The sequence below is a fragment of the Buteo buteo genome, chromosome 4 (genome assembly GCF_964188355.1).
Source record: "Buteo buteo chromosome 4, bButBut1.hap1.1, whole genome shotgun sequence".
In the NCBI taxonomy this organism is placed as follows: Eukaryota; Metazoa; Chordata; class Aves; order Accipitriformes; family Accipitridae; genus Buteo; species Buteo buteo.
In genome coordinates, this window is record NC_134174.1 from 24194522 (window position 1) to 24214430 (window position 19909).

The following is a 19909-nucleotide window of genomic DNA, read 5'->3' on the forward strand; positions in this document are numbered from 1 at the left end:
TTGAAGTATACAAAACAGCATTATCAACAATTTTTTTTTTCAAATATAACTGTTAAAAATATAAACTGTAAAAAAATGTTCCTTATTCTGCATTATCCTTTCACATGGTATAATCAGTATATACAGACCAGTGTATCTTTGGCACAAATAGCAGTTTATAGAACTAAACTGAAGAAATACATTCAAGCTGAAGTGTCACCTATGGAATAGAAAAGGTTACCTGATACAGATAAGATCATATGCCTTTCAGGAATGATTTTTCTTTGTAAATAAAACCTTTAGAATTTCAAACGCAGCCAGGGAAGAGAGTATTCTCACTTTAGTGCGTCATTTATGTTAGAGTTCTCAAAATTAGAATTAAACAAAACAGATTAAACATCTTTGTCTTACAGGATGAAGAACTACTGAAAGTACGAGTATCATTTGCTTCTAAATCATACCTAGTGGCAGCTGTGACAGTGTTATATTCTGCAGTTGTTGTATTGAGTGTATTATTTCTAAAGGTAGATTGGAAATCTTCTATTTCAGGATGTGTAGATAATGTCACCTTACTCTGAGAGGTAAATGAAAATACAGTTCTGTTAGACAGGATCTTTTCTTCAGATGCTTCTGTATTAGAAAGTGAATTTGAGGATATCTGAATGCAAATATCTTCTGAAATGCAAGCATGGAGGTAATGGATGTCATTTATATCAGCTCTAGGTTCACAACTGTGCCCTGCATAACAGTGGCAATCAAAATTCTCTATGAACGTTTGCAGATCCTGAAATGCTGGTTGCCCTTGTAGAGTGTATTTTCCATCCTTTGTCATTTGAATGACAATATTCTCAGGGTTCAAGTGAAGATAGTCACTGGAATTCCATTTTTTCCGTGCGCAAGCACCAGAGTCTTGGCATAACACTTGGCTACAGATTCTGGCTGCCATTGTGACATTGATGAGGTATGGGGTCAAAGTCCTCCTAAGGTAGTTGTCCAGAGTTCTACAGGTGTTCTGCGAAAAGAACATCATATCTGCATAGTTTAGTACGGAAACCATTAAAATGCTGTTGTTCTAATAACAGTACTGTAGTGGATATCTATGAATGTTTCTCCTGAGGTTTTGATAACAGTTATATAACTGGTTGTTGGAAGCAGATTTATCTGAGAAGTTGCTATGTAGTTCAAGGATCACAGCAAATTTATGTTGGGTAGTTGCTGGAGATGTTACGAAAAGCACTTATATCTGAAAGCAGACAACTTTAAGCTTTCATGTTATCTGTATATTTCATGTAGCATTTTGAATCAGATGCATTTAAAGAAGTTACATGAAGGATCTAAGTTCCTTTTTATGTCTTGAATGCTTTGAAGGGATCTTTAAAAAAAACCTCACTTCTTCAGCCTGAACAAATAATTTTTGTATCAAATCATCTCTGTGAGACTCTTCAATTTTCCCCTGACCTGAATAGCTAGGCTGCAGAAGTAGAGAGCTTTCACAGCATTTTTGAATGGAAAGCATTTTGGGAGGATGGTCAAACTGAAAGTATGCTAAGAGAATTGATCATTCTAATTGATCATGAAGTTGGCATATATTCTGTATATGTTTGGTGCAGTTTAATAACCAGAGGCTTTTGGAACTCTTTCTTTCCGATACTGTGTCTCCTTAGGGCATTTGCCTAATACCACATATAGATACAGCTAATATTTACCCCCATGGAGATAACTTCAGTGAATCTGAGGTGTATGTAGGTTTTGTTCTTCTTTTAGGTATATCTAAAAACCCTGCCTAGAAATTTTGCTTGATGCAATTCTTGCAGAATTGAGGCTCACAGTAATATTTCATTGCTGAAAGGCTACTGACTGTGATAGCTGTAAAAAAAAAAAAAGGTGCAATTAGTGCACAAATACATAGTCTGACTGGGCTGTGGAAAGTTCTATTTGCTCACACAAATCTCAAAATTCAAGCAATAAAAGTTGTTGCTCATCTATGTTCTGGTATTGGGGTAATGGGCAAAAAACCATCAGGTGCAACTGATATCCATTCTCAAAGGCAGGCACATACAAAAAAGTCCAAGTGGGATGCTTTTGGGAATTTGACCTTTACAGAGCTGTGGAGGTTTATTTGGCCATGCTTTCTGTGACAGAAGGCTTAGCAGTGCTGAAGAGTTTCAGTTCTTTGCTCTTAGAAGACTTAAGAGTCTTCCCATACAGTAGTTTGTTGTACCTAGCTTGCCCGTGCATGAATGAGCTAGTTCAAAAGATTTATTTGAACATCCTCCTAACAGTGTTTCTCAAACTATGTATTTGACCTTCCTAAAACAAACTGGATTTTTTTACCTCTTCTGACTCAGATCTTTCTTACAATGAAATTAATCGAAGTACTACTTAGAACACAGAACAGGCTACAGCTGAAATTTCACAGACTGATCCCTCCTAGTGCTTTAAATATTATTGCTAAGTGCACCACTTTAAAGAGCAGAATAGTCTTTTAAAAATTATTCTGGGCATGCACAAGTAATTTTTTCTGTACCTCATGACTGGAATGTAATAAAGACACAGGAATTCTTTCCCCAAAATAACTAAACAAGTGCTAACCTGCCTACAGTTATCGTGGTAGCTTGTCCAGTTACTCAGAGCCAACACTGATACTGTGAAAGATCGAATTCATTCTGTGTAGTCAATGACAATCTTCATAAGCCTCAAACATGCTTGTGTTTTGACTAGAGAAGACTGCTGGCAATATGGAGTCATAATTTTAAAAGTAGAAGATATGATGTAAGTAATCATAATGCTTTATATCCTCTTCACTTTATTGCTCTTTAAAAATATCATATAATAATAAATCTGGCATACCTTATTTTGTGTTAAATTCATATCACCCCAGATCACAATTCCAGAAGCACCCAGTGCAGCAGATTCTCCAATGGTATTTACCAGGTCATCCTGAGGGGAAATGTGCAAAGAATCATACTAATGTAAGTAAGCTGTAACATAAGGGCAAAAGGTGTAGTGCATATAGTTAAATTATATATCCAAAATAACTACTTTGAAGACAGCAAGCAATTATACACAATGCAAACATTCTGCTCTCACACTATTTTCTTCTGGGGTTGGGTTGCGCAGGTGATGCCAGAAAATGTTGCCAACTATATCCAATTGATATATGTCATCTGGTTAGAAAAACAAGGCTGTAAAACTGAGCCAGTGGTTAGGCATATGACATACACTCCTCCAAGCATTTTAAGTTTTATTTTGCTGCATTGCCTCCTGGCTGCTCAGAGTTGGTTGTAACTGGTTTCAGTAATGCTGCCTGAAGCAGAAGCTGGAAAACACAGCTTTTTTTTTCTTTTTTATTTTTTAACTTAATTTCAGTTACCAGAAAGTGCTAAAGCAGAAAAGTAGAAAGAGAAAGAGTTTTCACCAACAGAAATCTCTTTTCTTCAGAGAATGGCTCTGGCCTTTTACAGAGATTGATTTGGGAAATTTGTTTTTGTTCAGTTCTCCTTTTAGGGTCAGCTATTAGCCCAGCCCTAACAAAATCTTAAAGCCCATCTGGGATCGGAGAGGAGGACTACAGGTAGAAAAAGAACAAGGGAAAAACAACTTACTGCCGGGCAGAACACATGAAAAGGAAGAATGTCAGCATTACAGGGTTTAAATTATTTACTAGGAGCTCAGCAGGGACCCTGATAGCACCCCTTGCTCCCTGAAGGTATCCACGGAGCTGGGAGCAATGCCTGGTGATGCTCTATCCAGAATGTGAGAGGACACCAGACACAATGCAGTCACCAGGACCACAGCCTCTAACTTCCCCTTCCTCATGGCCGGGATGATCAGGAGGAGATTCCCCAGATTGGTGGTATATCTCATAGGGTGGGTGTTTATAAAAATGTGAAGGGAAAAGTGTAGCTGGAACTGGAATAAGATGATCAGACCTTAATCAGAGCCCAACCTTGACTAACCCATGAGATACTGAAATACCATTTAGAAAGCTACTAGAGTACAACTAAGGACGTAATTTTCTCACTAGCTTTTAAACTTTTTTTTAAGGAGAAGAAAGACTTCCTTTTATTGTTTTTTCTTATAACCTAAAAAGCAGACATTAGGCCAGCCCAGTTTTACTAATTCTCTTTGGAAGATGTTACTTAGATTTCTTTTCTCTGACTTAATGTACTAAATACGCTTTCTAGCTTTGTAATATTTTGCTACATGTGAAGACTACTCAGAGAATAAAACACTATTTGATAAATATCATGAGGAAGGTTTGAAAAATAGACCTCAGTGTTCCATTTGATCAAATTTCTTTGATGGATTAATTTAATTTTTTATACAAAATCTACACACTTTTTTTCTGATACAAGTTAGCGTATTTGCTAGATAGGTGTCACCTGGTAATTTCTTTCCACTTAAATATGAAATATTTAAGGTCTAGCTCCACTCACCTGGGAGAGATATTCCTCATACACATCTGTGAATACTGGACGTGTATATACAAAAACTGGAAGGGGATGAGTAGAATTAGAGACATATGAAATTCTAATGGCTTCTTGAACTCTGTTGCGAACAAAGAGCTGGGCATTTCTGGAAGATCTTAAGGCTGTCTCTAGATAGACAGATGGATAAAGTGCTGTGCTTTTCTCCCACAACCAATTAAGCTCATTATTTCTTTCTATTTCAATATCTAAACAGGTTCCTGTATAATTATGTGGGTTTTGTTTGTAATCATAGTTATAACAGTCTGGATAAAGGTAATATCCCCACAGACGATTTGGCTTCATTTCTATGCCCAGCTTTAAAGATTCCAACATAATTGATTTAGCTGCAGCTTCAAATTCCATTTTAGCTATAGTTCTGGCTTCGGCTTCTGACAGACTGAGGTCTCTCTGCTGAACAAGTTCAATGGATTCCTGTCTATAAATGTCTTTTGATCCCCAGTTCCTTATCCACACAGGTCTCCAGTTTTCCCAGTCAATGACAGCCAATCCAAACTGTTCATCTGAAGGAATATAGAACTGGATGTCCTCTTTGGCTTTTTTTAAATGATTCTCCAGCAGTGAGAGTTGAGGGAGTCCTCCATTGAACGCCTCTCCTGTGACTTCATTTTTGTAAGGATAGTAGCCAAGCCTGTCTGGATAGAAAAGAGTGATGTTTTGCCCAATGGATGTCTTCAGTGTGCTTCCAATGAGAGAAAAAAATCTCATATCCAGCTGCACTCCAGTCCTTTCAGTACAAAGTTCTGTAGGAGCATTCCAGATAGAAAGGAAAGGTGAATTAGAAACAAGTGGACGAGCTCTTATGTTCAGAGATGAGCAGCAAGAAACTAGAAGAGTGGCAAACACCATACCAGATGCTATAGGATATGTACAGGTAACACAAATGCCAAAATTTTGTATTTGTCTTAGTGTTTCCATTGTAGCATGTGCAGTGACATTAGGTGCTTCTGATCAGACAAAAATTAAATGCTCTCTGGGTGTTCAGAAGGTCAGCAGTCTGTCAAAAGCTTTACCATACAATATATTTCTTCAGATTAATATCTATTAAGCAATATTCCTTAGATGTAAAATAGTGGTGTTCTTTATATGAGGCGATCTGTCATTTCAGGCTGCAGGAAACCTTTCAACAACTTCTGAGACCTAATGCAGAAAAAGAGACAAATGTAGATAAAGTAAAGGATGATAAATACTTCATTTCTAACCATGAAACAAACACCATTTGTGATTTTGAATATATTGTAATCTTTGAATAAAATTCCCCTTTGAAGGAAAAGCACAGTGTACAATCACAGAGAAAATAAACTGTGTATATATATAAAATTGTATATATATAAAAAGTAGATATAAAACTGACAGTAGAATGGTATCCAGTGAGTCATCAATCAGAATGAGTATGCTCGGTAGTAGTCCTGATTGTGCCAGTGACTGATGTCTGTAAACATGAGCAGTCTCACAATGTCTTCTCTTAACAGTAATCTATATGTAATATTTCTATCTCAAAATGAAGTTCTAGGTCTTAATTCATTAATTTTACAGAGCACTTAAGGGAAGATACAAGATTACACAAAATTGGAACCTGGACTGTTGTACACACGCAAGAAAACAACCCATGTACATCATTTAACTCACTGAGGTATCTGAAATATTATAGGCACTCTATCTTCTGTCCAGAGCTCTTTTAAACAGGGTCAAAAGCCACGTGTCATCTTGGTATATGGCCACTGGTATGTTGCTTGAGGCCATTTGAGATCTACAGATTAAATGGCTCCAAATCCAAATCTGCCCAAGGGTGTAATTCATTAGGAAAGCTGAGGTTGTCCATACACCCACAGTGAGAAGTCACACTTAAGTTTTATTCAAGAACATAATGGTAGTGTGGTAGTCATGGTGCGGTCATCAACTTTTACATAGCAGCCCAGTAGCTAAAGCATTCCTCTGTGCAGTATCTCATCTGAATCCACTTTCCTCCTAATTTTGAAATGGTTCAAACCTGGATCGGTCACTTTCCCTAGAGGCCTTATGATAATGGCACAGAGTATCTAAGGGGTATATAAGAGTGTGCACGAAAATAGAGTCACCATGAAGTGGGCCACAGGGTGGCTGGCAATGTAAAATCTCTGAGGACAGATTAATAAAAACAAAAGTTTGGTTTGCATTTACTGAATTCAGCTAGGAGTGGGAACTGCAAATCTTCAGTCCCTGCATCTTGAATTATCTCTCTCCCTCTGTTCATCGTTTCTGTAATAACTCACTGTAAAATTTATAAACTGTATGGGCACCGTCATGGTTTAACCCCAGCCAACAACTAAGCACAATGCAGCTGCTCACTCACTCCCCCCCTACCCAGTGGGATGGGAGAGAGAATCAGAAGGAAAAAGGTAAAACTCGTGGGTTGAGATAAGAACAGTTTAATAGAACAGAAAGGAAGAAACTAATAATTATATTAATAACAATAATAAAATGACAATACTAATAAAATAATTGGAATATACAAAACAAGTGATGCACAATGCAATTGCTCACCACTCACCGACCGATGCCCAGTTAGTTCCTGAGCAGCAATCCCCTCTGGCCAACTCCCCCCAGTTTATATGCTGGGCATGACGTCACATGGTATGGAATACCCTGTTGGACAGTTTGGGTCAGCTGTCCTGGCTGTGTCCCCTCCCAACTTCTTGTGCCCCTCCAGCCTTCTTGCTGGCTGGGCATGAAAAGCTGAAAAATCCTTGACTTCGTATAAACACTGCTTAGCAACAACTGAAAACATCACTGTTTTATCAACATTCTTATGCTGAATCCAAGACATAACACTACCAGCTACTAAAAAGAAAATTAACTCTATCCCAGCCAAAACCAGGACAGCACAGAATCGTAGATCTCTCTTCCCCCAACAGTGCATACAGACAACAGGTTGCAGTTATTACCCATTTGCATTTTTTTCATCATCCCTCTGGCTGCATGATTATATTTTTAATTTGTTTCAATAAAATGGCAAGACGCCTCTATCCATCAAATTGTTGCATACCCAGAAAAGTTTGACAGTATAATGAAAGGTCAATGGAGACTTGAACCTTCCTCAAGCCAGATTCACAGCAGAGATTGTTGTAGTAGTAGCACAATGAGATTCGCTGTGTGGTCACATCTGAATCTACTGAAAACTCCAGATTTGCTTTGATTGTAGGAGAAAACCACGTGTGAAAGGAAGTATCTGGAGGGGAGGGGAGGCAGAGTAGTGTGACTGAAATCTAGACCTTTGGGGGATCAAAACAATGAAGGAACCTATGTGAACAAGTGGACTAGATCCTGCCCCTAGTCACACACATCACACTCTCTAGAGATGATTCTGGGATTATTCTTCATTTAAGGGTAATTTGCCTCTTCTGAGGGCTAGGAGGAAATGAAGACAAATGGAAAAGTTGTACTGAAGGAGGAGGTCTCTAGGAGTTGAGTTTCCCAGAGGAGAGGTTTTGCATTACAGGGATCTTCAAGAAATGCCAGAACTCAGACACTTAAGTTCCCAGATTAGCAAGTCAGTTTTGCAGACCCCACTTTGCTTCTTCCTCATCTATCATTTCTGATGTCAACAGGCAGTAGAGATATTTTCCCTTTTATTCTTTTTCTTCCTGGGCACACTGGGGAGGGAACAACAGCCCATTCAATTTTCTTGCCTTAGAGGTGCCAGCACAGGTGAATGAAACCAGCTACTCAAAGACACAAGCATACACAGCTGAAAGACTGGCAAACAAGCACCAGGTATAGCAGCAGGGATTCTTGAAAGAGGGTTTGGCAGCAAAGGAGGAATTTTTTTTTAATTTTTTTTTCCAAAACAGAAGCTTATAGTCTTGGACTAGGAAGTGCAAGTAGAAGGAGCAGAAAGTACACCTGTGCAGTATCAGACATCCCTTCAGAACTCATCTGCAGGTATAGGAAAGACAGGTGAGGAAGGGAAGTAAAATGTAGCAAAGGTGGTGAGGTCCAATGTACAGCAGAGCTAGAACTGCAACAGCTTTGTCCCACCAGCCATGACAGCACCACTGTCTTCTCAGTCGCACTGCCCCTAAGTTGCTAGAGCCCAATTTCTGACCGTAAGTCAAGGAACTTCAAGCACGTTCTACATTGTCTACCATGAATGTCATCAGCACCTCTCTTCCACAGACCGGCACAAACTTTCAGCTAGGATTTTGGTCCTGTCATTCTCTTTCCCTCAACATAATACAAATGGCTTTTGCACCACACTGTGTCCACAGCGCCATGCACATATCTGCAAAGAGTTCTCCATGTCCTTTCACAAACAGCTGAGCTCTGCTCAAATGTAGTTCTGCACTTTTTTGTTTAGTTTAGCTTTTTTTTTTTTTTGTCCTTTACAGGAAAGCTTTTCATTGTTTCTTCAATGGACAAGTTTTCATCAACATTTTGGAAGAAATGGAAACCAATAGTGTGAAAGCTAAACTACCAGTCAGAAAGGCCAAGAACTGTAAAGGAAAAGTGAAACCACAGACACCCAAGACCCTAGGATCAAGAGGTATGTGTGATGACTGCTTATTGCTTTCATACTAATTAAAAAAAAAAAGTTGGATCCTCTTTCATGATCAAGCTTATTGGTTCTCTTGGGATGATGAACAAGCAGCAGTGGACAGGAGTTCTCACAGTTCTGTTTTGGATTCACTCGCCTAGTCTTCAATGGTCCATTTCATTATTATCTTACAAAAAGCCTTATCAATCACAGGAGGCAAACAAGTTCTTGGTGTAGAAGCAGTGGATGGACTGAAGTCTAAATATCTATACAGATATTTCATCATTCCACAGCTGCTGATGTGGTAACTAAAGAAACCCTGCCAAGAAGCATTTTCATAAGCTAGACTTAGATCATAGATCTGATCACCAGGAAAGAAGGTATGGCTCTGTTCATTCAAATTGCTTCACAAGCAATACCTCATCTGTATGGCATCTGCTTGATGAGTCTTGTAGAAAACAGGGCTTCATGTACTTCCCCCAACTGCCCAGAGATGACAGCGGGAAAAAGCCATCTCTCTTCTGAGCTAAACAATCTCAGCTCGCTCAGCCTCTCCTCACATGACAAATGCTATAATCCCTTATTCATCTTGTAGCAATTTGCTGGACTTGCTCCAGTACGTCTATTTCTTTCTTGTACTGGGGAGCCCACGGGTGGACACAGCACTCCATGTGTGGCATCACCAGTGCCAAATAGAGGAAAATAAACACATTCCTTCACGTGTTGGTGATGCCACCTAGGAGGCTGTCGGTCTTTGTTGCTGCAAAGACACATTGCTCACTGTAGCCAACTTGGTGTCCACCACGACCTCCTGGAGCCTCTTCCGCAACTGCTTTCCAGCCAGCCAGCTCACAAACCTGTACTGGTACATGGGGTTATTCCTCTCCAGGTGCAGGACTTTGCATTTGCTTTTGTTGAATTTCATGAGTTTCCTGTCAGTCTGTTTCTCCAGCCTGTGGAGGTCCCTCTAAATGGCAGCATGATCCTCTGGCACATCAGCCACTCCTCCCAAATTTGCATTGCTTGCACACTTGCCAAGGGAGCACTCTGTCCTATTGTTCAGATAATTAATCAAGATGTTAAATAGTATTGGACCCAGTATGAACCCTTAGCGTACATTACTAGAAACAGGCTTCCAGCAGGACTTTGATGGGCCTCCAGCTGGACTTCCTGGCACTGATCACAACCCTCTGAGCCTGGCAGTTCAGTCAGTTTTCAGTTTCACTGTCCATTTATCTAGGTTGTACTTAATCAGTGAGAACGTTACAGGAGACAGCGTTGAAAGCCTTGCTAAAAATCAAGATCAACAATATCCACTGCTCTCCCCTTGTCCACCAAGCCAGTCATCACTTTGTAGAAGGCTGTCAGGTTAGGCAGGCATGATTTCCTCTTTGTTAATCCATCCTGACTAATTCACATCACATTCTTGTCTTTAATGTTTGGAAATGTTTTCCAGAATTATTTGCTCTGTCAACTTCCCAGGGATTGAGGTAAGGCTAGGCTGACCAGCCTATAGTTCTTTGGATCTCTTTTTAAGATAGGAGTGACATTTGCTTTCTTCCAGTCCTCAAAACTCTCCCCCAATCACGACATTTCAGAGATTATCAAGGGTGGCCTTACAATGACATCAGCCAGCTTCTTCAGCACATACAGTTACTTATGGGCACATACCACTGTGCCCCATAAACTTGTGCATGTCCAGTTTGTTTAAATGTTCCCTAACCTGATCCTCCTCCACTGAAGGTAAGTCTTCCTTCCTCCAGTCTTTCCCATGGGTTTAAGGAGCCCGAGATCCCAAAAAGCCACTTTTTCCAGTAAAGACTGAGGTGGAAAAGCCATTCAGTACCTCTGCCTCTTCCATGTCTTTTGCCACTGGATCTCCTGCCTGCCTCATTCAGCACTGGGCCTACATTTTCCCTCATCTGCTGCTGCTGATAGACCTGTAGAAGCCCTTCATGTTGCCCCTCACATCTCTTGCTAGAGTCAACTCCAAGTGGGCTTTGGCTTTCTTAACCCCATCCTTACACCTCAGACAGTGTCTCTCTATTCCTCCCAGTTCACTTGTCCCTCGTTCCACCTCACATGTGCTTCCTTTTTATGTCTGAGTTTTGTCAAGAGCTCCTCCCGCTTTTGCTTGATTTCCTGCATGTGGAGATGGACCATTTTTGAGCTTGGAAAAGGTGATTCTTGAAAATCAACCAGCTCCTGGACCCCTCTTCTCTTCAGGGCTATCTCCCATGGGATTCTTTCAAGCTGATGCCTGAAGACGCCAAAGTGTGCTCTCCTGAAGTCAGTGGTTGTGATCCTGCCTTTTGCCTTCTTCCCTCTTTTCAGGATCCTGAACTCCACCATCTCATAGTCACTGCAGCCAAGGCTGCCCCCAACCTTCACCTTCCCTGTTTATAACTATGAGGTCCAACACAGCATCTCCCCTTGCTGGCTCCTACATTATCCAAAGTGACATTTCTTGACATAGTACAGACTGAGACTTCCAGGACAAACTAAAAGAATTCCATACAGAAATTCTGGGGGAAAATATTTTCCACTTATGCAAATACAGCTTAATAAAATAAAATAAAATTATTACACATAAAAAGCTGAGATACACTAGCATTTGCCAGGACAGTGAACCTTCATATAATTGGTTTTGTCATAACAAAGTGGAATCACCTCAGAAAGGAGTTGTAGTTCAGCTTTTACTATGCCTCTGGCTCTGGTTAGGAAAGGTTTCTTGCGCCCATTGAAGTCAGAAAACTACAGGACACATTTTATTCTTTGTTCCTGTAAGCTTTTTTAATAAGTGGATTTCAGTAATAGGCTGATCTGATGTAGAGGAAAAGAGAAAAGCATTTTTTTGAATACTATATTTACTGGTTTAGCTAGAACTCATTTATTATTGGCTAATCTTGCAAAGTTTGATTTAACTGATTGTTGGGAAATGGTTCTCCTCCAAATCTTGCTGTAATGTGCTCTGCTGGTTGTAAGTTAATAGATTATTTTATGTGATAGTTTCCAGTTAAAAGGATTGCCTTCGGCCCAGCCTAATGATGACAGCTCTGATAAATGTTACTCTTTTCAGTCTCCTTGAATGTCAGTCTAAGTGAGCTGAGTCATAAAGCTGCCCTTGTCTTTGTCAAAAAGTCAATATCTTTACAATATATTAACACTAATTGCTCTGGGGCTACCTGACGAGTAGTACATACTGATGGATCTAAATGCCCTTAGTCTAGGGAAACAGCTTCTGCTTTAGATTTTCCCAAATTTGGCATTTGTAAAGGTTAAGTATTAAAGAAAATCATATAAATTTTCTTGGTTTAATTATTTCTTAATTTTTCACAGCATAAATTGGACTGCAGAAACACACGATTGAAAATGCAAGTGTGCTCCTGTATTTTGGTAGCTACACAGTCATAGATCTAGGGGCCATGTCATGTGACCCTGGAAAAAAATCCCCCACTTGGCCAAAGACAGTTAGAAAATAAAAGGGAGAGGAGTACTATATGTACCCTTGAACTTCACACAAATGTTATGCACCACAACCAGATGTGTCCCATCAAAAATTATTGATTATGCTGTTTGGCTTATATTCAAGAAGTGCCACTAAATGTTAGAAGAATTCAGCTTTGGGATTTTTAATAAAAATTAGACATAAGATTTAGCCTACATTTAGCCTTGAAATAATTAAACATCACTTAGTCAAGTCAGATCTGCTAACATTAAAAATAAACTTAAGCCAAAAAGCACAACCAGTATCTGACATTCTTATGTTAACAGTTTTAACCACACTTCTCAAATTTCAAGCAAAAGTCCATAAAATGTCACACTTCCCCTGTTTTAGTTTGAACACTGAGAAAGCAGGGGTGCTCTTCATGACTTCTAAGGGAGAAGATGAGCGTTAAAGAGCTGTGGTATCTGGTTGAACAACAGCATGTAAGAACACTTCTAAACCTGAGATCATCAATATAATTATCATTTTAGATTACAGATTACATAGTTTTCAAGTGGTTATTAATTGTTTCTTATGTTGCAAACAACATGTGTGTTACTGCCTATTAATTAATGACATAAAATAATAACAGAAAATACTGATGTGAAAATTGGTTGGTCTTTTCCCTGTGCTGAGGAAAATATGGATATAGAATTTTGCATGTGGAACTGCTTTTTTTTTGATGGGGCAGAAGAATCTAACTCTTCAAATCTTTACATTTAAGTTTTTAAATCCCTGTAAAGGATGTACGTGGTGTATGATACATGGTAAAATACGCAGATGGGACTGGAATATTGAGGATTTGGTCCCTATTCTTTCATTTTCATGTAAACACTAGCTACGTTAGTGTAAAAATAACTTCCAACATTACAGACAAAATATGGTATTAGACAGTGTAACTTTATAAGTTCTTGGGAGAAGCATCTTCCTTTATCTGAAGGCTATGAAAATAAAAAGTTGTGAAAGGTGTTTGAAGACTCAACTCCAGCTTCCATGAAAAGATCAGCACTGATTAAGTTCTAAGGAGAAATAGAATATGCTCCTAAGGAGCAGAGGAACAGACTAAGGATATGTTTAATTAAGTGTTAACATATTTAAACTTGGAACCTGAAGCAAAATCCAAAGCTTTTTCTTTTCTTTCTTTCCTTTTTTTTTTTTTTTTTTTTTAAAAAAAGGTACCAGCAATACCAATACAGTCCATAGACTTAGTTTCTCTGAACAGGATCAAAGCAGCCCACACTGCTAGGAAAGAGCTGTCTGAGGTCAGCATTTCTATTTTTCATGGATCAGTGGAAAATACTTAGCGTGTCCAACATCCCTCCTGCCCTGTCCTTGGGTGCCCCAGGTGGTGCTGTTGTAAGAAATGGCCCCATTCTCTTCCATTCTATTCTGGAGGGGTCCTTCCTCTGCATGAAGGGAACAGTATTGCTGCTGGAACTTCAACTTAGAAAGGATTTAAACTCTCCTGCTCTTTTTGGAGGTGCATGTCCTGGACTAGAGACTGTTCATTCATTAGAAACAGGTGTCAGAGTCATGAAGCAGCCACAGAAGAAAGGGAAGAATAATGTTGTAGTTACATTGCATTCCCCACTCAGGTCATTTTGGCATTTCTAAAAGAGAAGTCAACAGTATTCAATTAACACAAACACACACGGGTGTTGTGAGGATAACATTAACACTTGTGAGGAATAGGAAGCTCTTCAGAAAGCAGGTCCGCCTCTGGAAGTATGAACCATCTGTGCTGCACAGCTGATGGCACGTTTAACCTGACCAAACATTAAGTGTGAAGGATGGTCTTTGCATAGTAGGATGTAGCCTCATTGTTATGAATGCGTTAAGCTGCACTTGTCTGTAAAGTCAGAATTTGGTAAGCACTTATTTTGACAGTAGTTTCTAAAATTCCACCCTTACTTCAGCATCATCTTCTCAATTGAGCTAGGACAACTGTTTATGAGGCCACATAATGAATTGTTTAGGTTAAAAATACCTCAGCCAAAAGAAAAGAGAGGAAGGGTTTTTTTATGACTAAGTACACAAACCAGCAAAACTGGCTAGTTTAGCCAGCATGTCTGATTTAAGAAAGGCTTGTGAAACTACACCCCAGTGCTGTGGCTGTCCTTATCATCAAGAGCTGCCAAACCATCTCTTTCATCATTGCTTACTCCCATTCTTGAGTTCTGTTTCTGAGTACAGGGCAATGAGTGCATGAAGACCTCAAAAGCCTGAGAAAACCTCCAAACAAATTTCCGTGGTGGCATTCCTGACTATTGCCTGTGGAAGAAATCAAAATATATCAATGATGTAAAGGTCAGGAGCTGAGCATCCAGGTTGTAGACAGCCCCCCTTAAAAATGAGTATACAAAAGATTTAGTCAAACTACTGTTAAATTATTTAAATGTGAGTCCGCTATATGCTTTTACTAGTATGTCCCAATTGTTTTTTATAGTCTTATGATGACCACTGCAGTGTTCCAAGACTAATTTCAAATGTTAGGAAAAACTCTATCCTCTTCATTCTCATTTTTTACTCTTGCAAGTTCTAACTCTCAATTTTATAAAAATTCTTAATATCCTAACAGCCTGTTTATTGATGTTCTAATTTGGTTTTTAGCGAGTTAGCCAAATAAACTGTCTGAACACATTTCCAAGAGTATTTGGAAAATTTCCTTTGCTGTATTGTGTATAATTAGGCTTGGCAGAACTCAGATTCTGTAATGACAGTTTCCATTGCAGAGGAATCAGGGACAAGATAAAGAGTCCATCACATGTCACTTTGCAGAGTATTCCATCTCACTAAGGTTATTCAACAAAATGTTCACTGTCTGCTGAATCCCTAGTGCTTTATGGCAAAACAGGTCCAAAAATAATCTCTATAGCAAGAAATATGCTTTACTAGTCAATATAATATTAAAAAAAATTATCATATGTCTACCACTAATATAAATTAGTATACAGCTAATTAAAGCACAGATCAACCTGGGAGTATATTTGAATCACATTTCTGTACTACACTACTTCTACCCTAATGTAGAATATTGGGCAAATCACAGCCCAATTTTTAAAACCAATTAGTGGTTTTCTTTGGTTTGTTTTTCATCAAATATTTTTCACTCTATTACACTGAACTCTCTTCAACAATTCTAATTAGAAGACTTCAAAAAAAACCACCAAAACAAAACAAACAAAAAACCCAACCCTGGTTTTCTTTGGTTTAGCCTGTATATTCAACCTGTTCTTCGTTCTGACTGCTTGACAAAGCTCTAGATAAAATTTTCATAAAATCACAGAATGGTTTGGGTTTGGAGGGGCCTTTAAAGTTCATCTAGTCCAAGCCCCACTGGGGACATCAACTGAATAAATTAAATAATCTTTTAATAGTTTTATCAAGATAACGTATTGAAATTCCACCTAAGATGCCCAAGGTTGGGGTTTTTGCAGCAGTATCTTGTATTCCAGTATCATTTTAAAATCTTTTGGACAGCAATTTTTACAAAGAGCTGTAGTGCAGATCATTGTGCACTTGGAGTTGCAGTATAAGAGCGGGCTTCCTATGCAGTTTACTAGATCTTCTCAAGTGAGCTCTTTCAAACAAGAGAGTGTTATACGTACAAGTGTATAGACAGTATCAAAGGGAGCCCATAATATGGAGGATTATAATAAGCTATTAACATGTATGATCATCATCTCCCATAGGAATATTGTTTTGAAAACCCAAAGTCTGAACTGAACATAAAAATATACAATATTTTTTCTTTCTACACCTTCATACAGCACAGAAATAACTGCAATACATTTTTGGACAAAGCAGATGGCATTTCACATCTGTGTTAAAAATATATTTGTCCCCCAGCAAATCATTACCCTAGTCTAGGGATTAATATGAAAAAATATCTACACTGTACAACAGTAGCTGTGCCTTTGGAAGAGGTGAGATTGGTCTGGAGAGCATCTGCAGAAGAGACAGAAAAAGCTTTTGCTTAATCCTTGGAAGTAACGCAGTATTAAAATTAACACGGCAGCCAATTCTGAACGTGAAACTGTTTCAGTCACAAAATTATGTCCCCTTTTTTAGAAAAAATAGGATCTTTCAAGAAAGATGATAGTGGCGTTCCCTTTTAAAAGTAGGGGAGCAGATAAACCCCTGGCATAAACCCAACCCACATGGATGAAATTGTTCCTGGATTTTTGGTAGCAATGCTTCATAGCTAGAGCAACAGGAGGCAGAGGTAGGGGGGCGGTCCTCAAAGGGAATTATCCTTGGAAATAAGTATGTGTCATTAACCTCAATACCAGTTTATATATTAACATCTGTCTTCACCGTATGCGGTTTCAAGTTCTCTTGTGTTATACCTGAATGCTTTCTCTTTTTAGACTTCCTCTCCTGGGAGTCTAATTCATTCCATATTCCTTTCCCCCACATGATTTTATATAAATAAATACAATCTGAGGAAAATACGAAACTGCAGTAAAGAAAGGAACCTTCCCTCAAGAATAATTTCTTTCCTGCTGTGTCCCTTTTCACCTGCTGTTTCTTCACAATCCTCATAGTCTTTTGTTATTTTGATAAACCTACTAATACTGAGGAGCCAGTGTAATTGCCACCCATCCCTGGAGATAAGCGAGAGAGATGATGGGTAAGCAGATGTCAAAGTCTCACAACAAAGGTGAGTACAAAGCTATGCAGAACACTGGTGATTTATAAAGGAGACATTAGCATTATCGAGCACTGTTTTGGGAAACAGTTATGCAAAGAATCAACAGTTTCAACTGAAAAGAAGAAAGGAGCACAGTTGGACCTGCCTGAGCAGGCACATTAGCATAACCCTTGGAGAAAGCCTAAGGAAAAGGATTTACAGTGAGGGAGACGAAGGCTGAGGCTTGCGGCTCTGAGCAAACAGCAATTTCTGTTTGTTTGGACCTGCCAGTGCTAGGGAGGCAAAGCTGGTGCAGTCCTTATGAACAAACAGCTGGGATACTTAACCTCATCACCATGTCTTCTTCTAACTGAAATAACCTGCAAACCCTCACAAATTTTGATGTGACAGCGAAGTTCAGAGACACAACGAAGTCTACTATTTTTAAGGATAAGAGACCTTAACATCTCACATGTTGAGGGAGTGAGTTTGGACCGCTTACCATGGGAGCTAGGACTTGGACAGCGTGTGCCATTCAGGCCTGGCTCTCATCGCTGCCCGCATCCTCACCCTCTCTCAGATTTCTCCTCCTTGGAGGCTTCGGTAGAGACCCATGGCAACCCACACCTCTGCAGGGACTGCCCAGCATGCGATCCATTGTTCATAAGCAACTCTGACTCAAACCTCTTGCCTCGGATATTTTGTGGGTTGCCTTGCCCATCTATGGCTTCATATAAAAAAAATAATTATTACACTGCAACATATAATCTACCCGAGTTGGAAGGCTGAAAACACTCAGTTGTCTTTTCTTTCACCCCTGACTAGAAGCATTCACTAGGAACAAATAACTTATTAAACTTCCCCAAACATAAGTTTATTCCAGTAGACTCCTAAAGAAACAAAAATCCCTATTAGCCTTCTCTTACCTGTAAATGAAACCTATCCTCACCCTCCGAGAAAAATTGCCTAGACTAACAACTTAACCTAAAAAGCTTGAAACAAGTGTTGTTTAAAGTAAGATTGTTTTAGCAGTTTTGTTGGTATGGGGATGTAGATTTTACTCAATACTTATGACAGCTATATATTTACAGCTTATAAGTAATCTTTTGTCTGTGTTAATAGTTCAATGAATCACTTACATTGAAAAAAAAGTTAAAGCATGCTGAGAGAGAAACAGGTGATGGTATCACACATGGTTTCCAACAGTGGTTGTTACACCTCATAATTCCTGACAATCTTTCTGCAAAGTCCTGCTGAATTTTACCTTCCCTCTCTGAGATTTAAATGTCAAAATAGTAAAAATTTAAGCATAAAAGTAACTAGTAAATACTCACCTAGATGATTCCACAGGTCAAAGCCTGCTGAAATGAATGAACAGGTGAGTGGACAAAATAATTAGCCTTGTCTGGAAAGGCAGGGCTCTAGCCCAGCCAATTGGGATTTGTCATTTGGTAAAAGCCTTAGCATAATTATAGGGTAGTTGATTAAAGGTGTCTGCTGTCACAGCTGATTGCAGTAAGTAGTATAACAACACATTACCTGTCAGAGGTCTTACACCATGTTTTATAGTCTACTGAACAAATGCTTTGAAAGAGTTTTTCTAAAGTAAGAAATATTTTATAGTTTGACTTAATTTTGCTTTTTGATGCAGCAGTGGTTTGACCAATGAGGTAAAAGTTTTTTTCATGGCTATGCAGCAATGGGGTAGGGTGGGAGCAAAACTGCATTCTGCATTGCCAGAGCGTAGAGTACCCCCAGGCAGTCCATCCACGCTGGGTGGGAAACGAGGTCGCAGGAGGGCATCCTTGCTGGCGAGCAGATACCAAGATTGCTACACTTGGAGATCGCTGAACCAAGCACCACATTTGGCCATCTGACTGCTCTCCCAGAGATTTGTGCAGGACCGCTGGAGCACCCCTAGCAGATGCAGATGCAGGGTATTTAACACCCAAGTAAAGATAATTAAACAACCTTTCACTATCTGTCACTAAACTCCTAGCTCTGATTATGCTCACACAGCACCTTGGGTTGAGGGCTCCCCACAGCAATGGGATAGCTAGTGGTGCCACGGGTTACAGCCGTTTTGAGCTGTGGACCCTCTGTTGTATTTGCAATATGGCAATTTAAAAATTGTTTCTTTTCCCCGTCAGCATAAAACCAATTTTGTCTTTGGAATCAATTTCAGTCTCAAGACTTTCATTTCAATATTGAAACATTTTTGTCATTTAAAATGTCATACATCATCTTTTCTTTGTGTAATATTTTTACTAAGTTTTTGGTACTCCATTACATATCCTTCTTAAATGTATATAATGATAAATCCCAAAAATGACAAAACAGTCAAAATACTCAGTTATCTTATTTTGTAAGGTCAGCTGTAGAACAATGATATTAAATAGTTATTTAGATTTTTTTAAATGGTTTAAAAATAATAGTTTATAAAACTATTCTGAAATTATGAAAAAACATACTCTTAAAGCAGTTTGCTATGATGAAGAAAGAAGATGGAATAGACTTTTTCAAAATATATGTTTTCACATTATCATTCCTCAGCTAATACACTACTACTGTACGTTACTCTTATTTTACATAAGAATTTTAAAACAATATTGATTGGTAAAATTCTAGAAAAAAATTGAAAATAAAGCTTTGGAATTTTAAATGTTAATGCTAAAATTTGTTTTTGTCTGGGTTGAATTCTTCCACCTGCTATTTTTGTACAAAAAAATACTACCCTTCTTCATGGAAAATATGGAACACATAGTTTTATGTGTCAGAAGAATAAGGAAAATTAGATAAACAATAAT

At 38.8% G+C, this 19909-nt stretch overlaps 1 protein-coding gene across 1 annotated transcript; it reads right to left on the reverse strand.

The window, feature by feature from the left end:
* Positions 1 to 200: 200 nt before the first annotated feature.
* SPAM1 (sperm adhesion molecule 1) lies at positions 201 to 5387 on the reverse strand. Its single transcript, XM_075026796.1, has 3 exons — positions 4419 to 5387; positions 2830 to 2919; positions 201 to 991 (listed from the first exon to the last, which is right to left on the reverse strand). The coding sequence occupies exons 1-3, from the start codon at positions 5385 to 5387 to the stop codon at positions 332 to 334; spliced, it is 1719 nt and encodes a 572-aa protein (XP_074882897.1). The 3' UTR covers positions 201 to 331.
* Positions 5388 to 19909: the final 14522 nt, after the last annotated feature.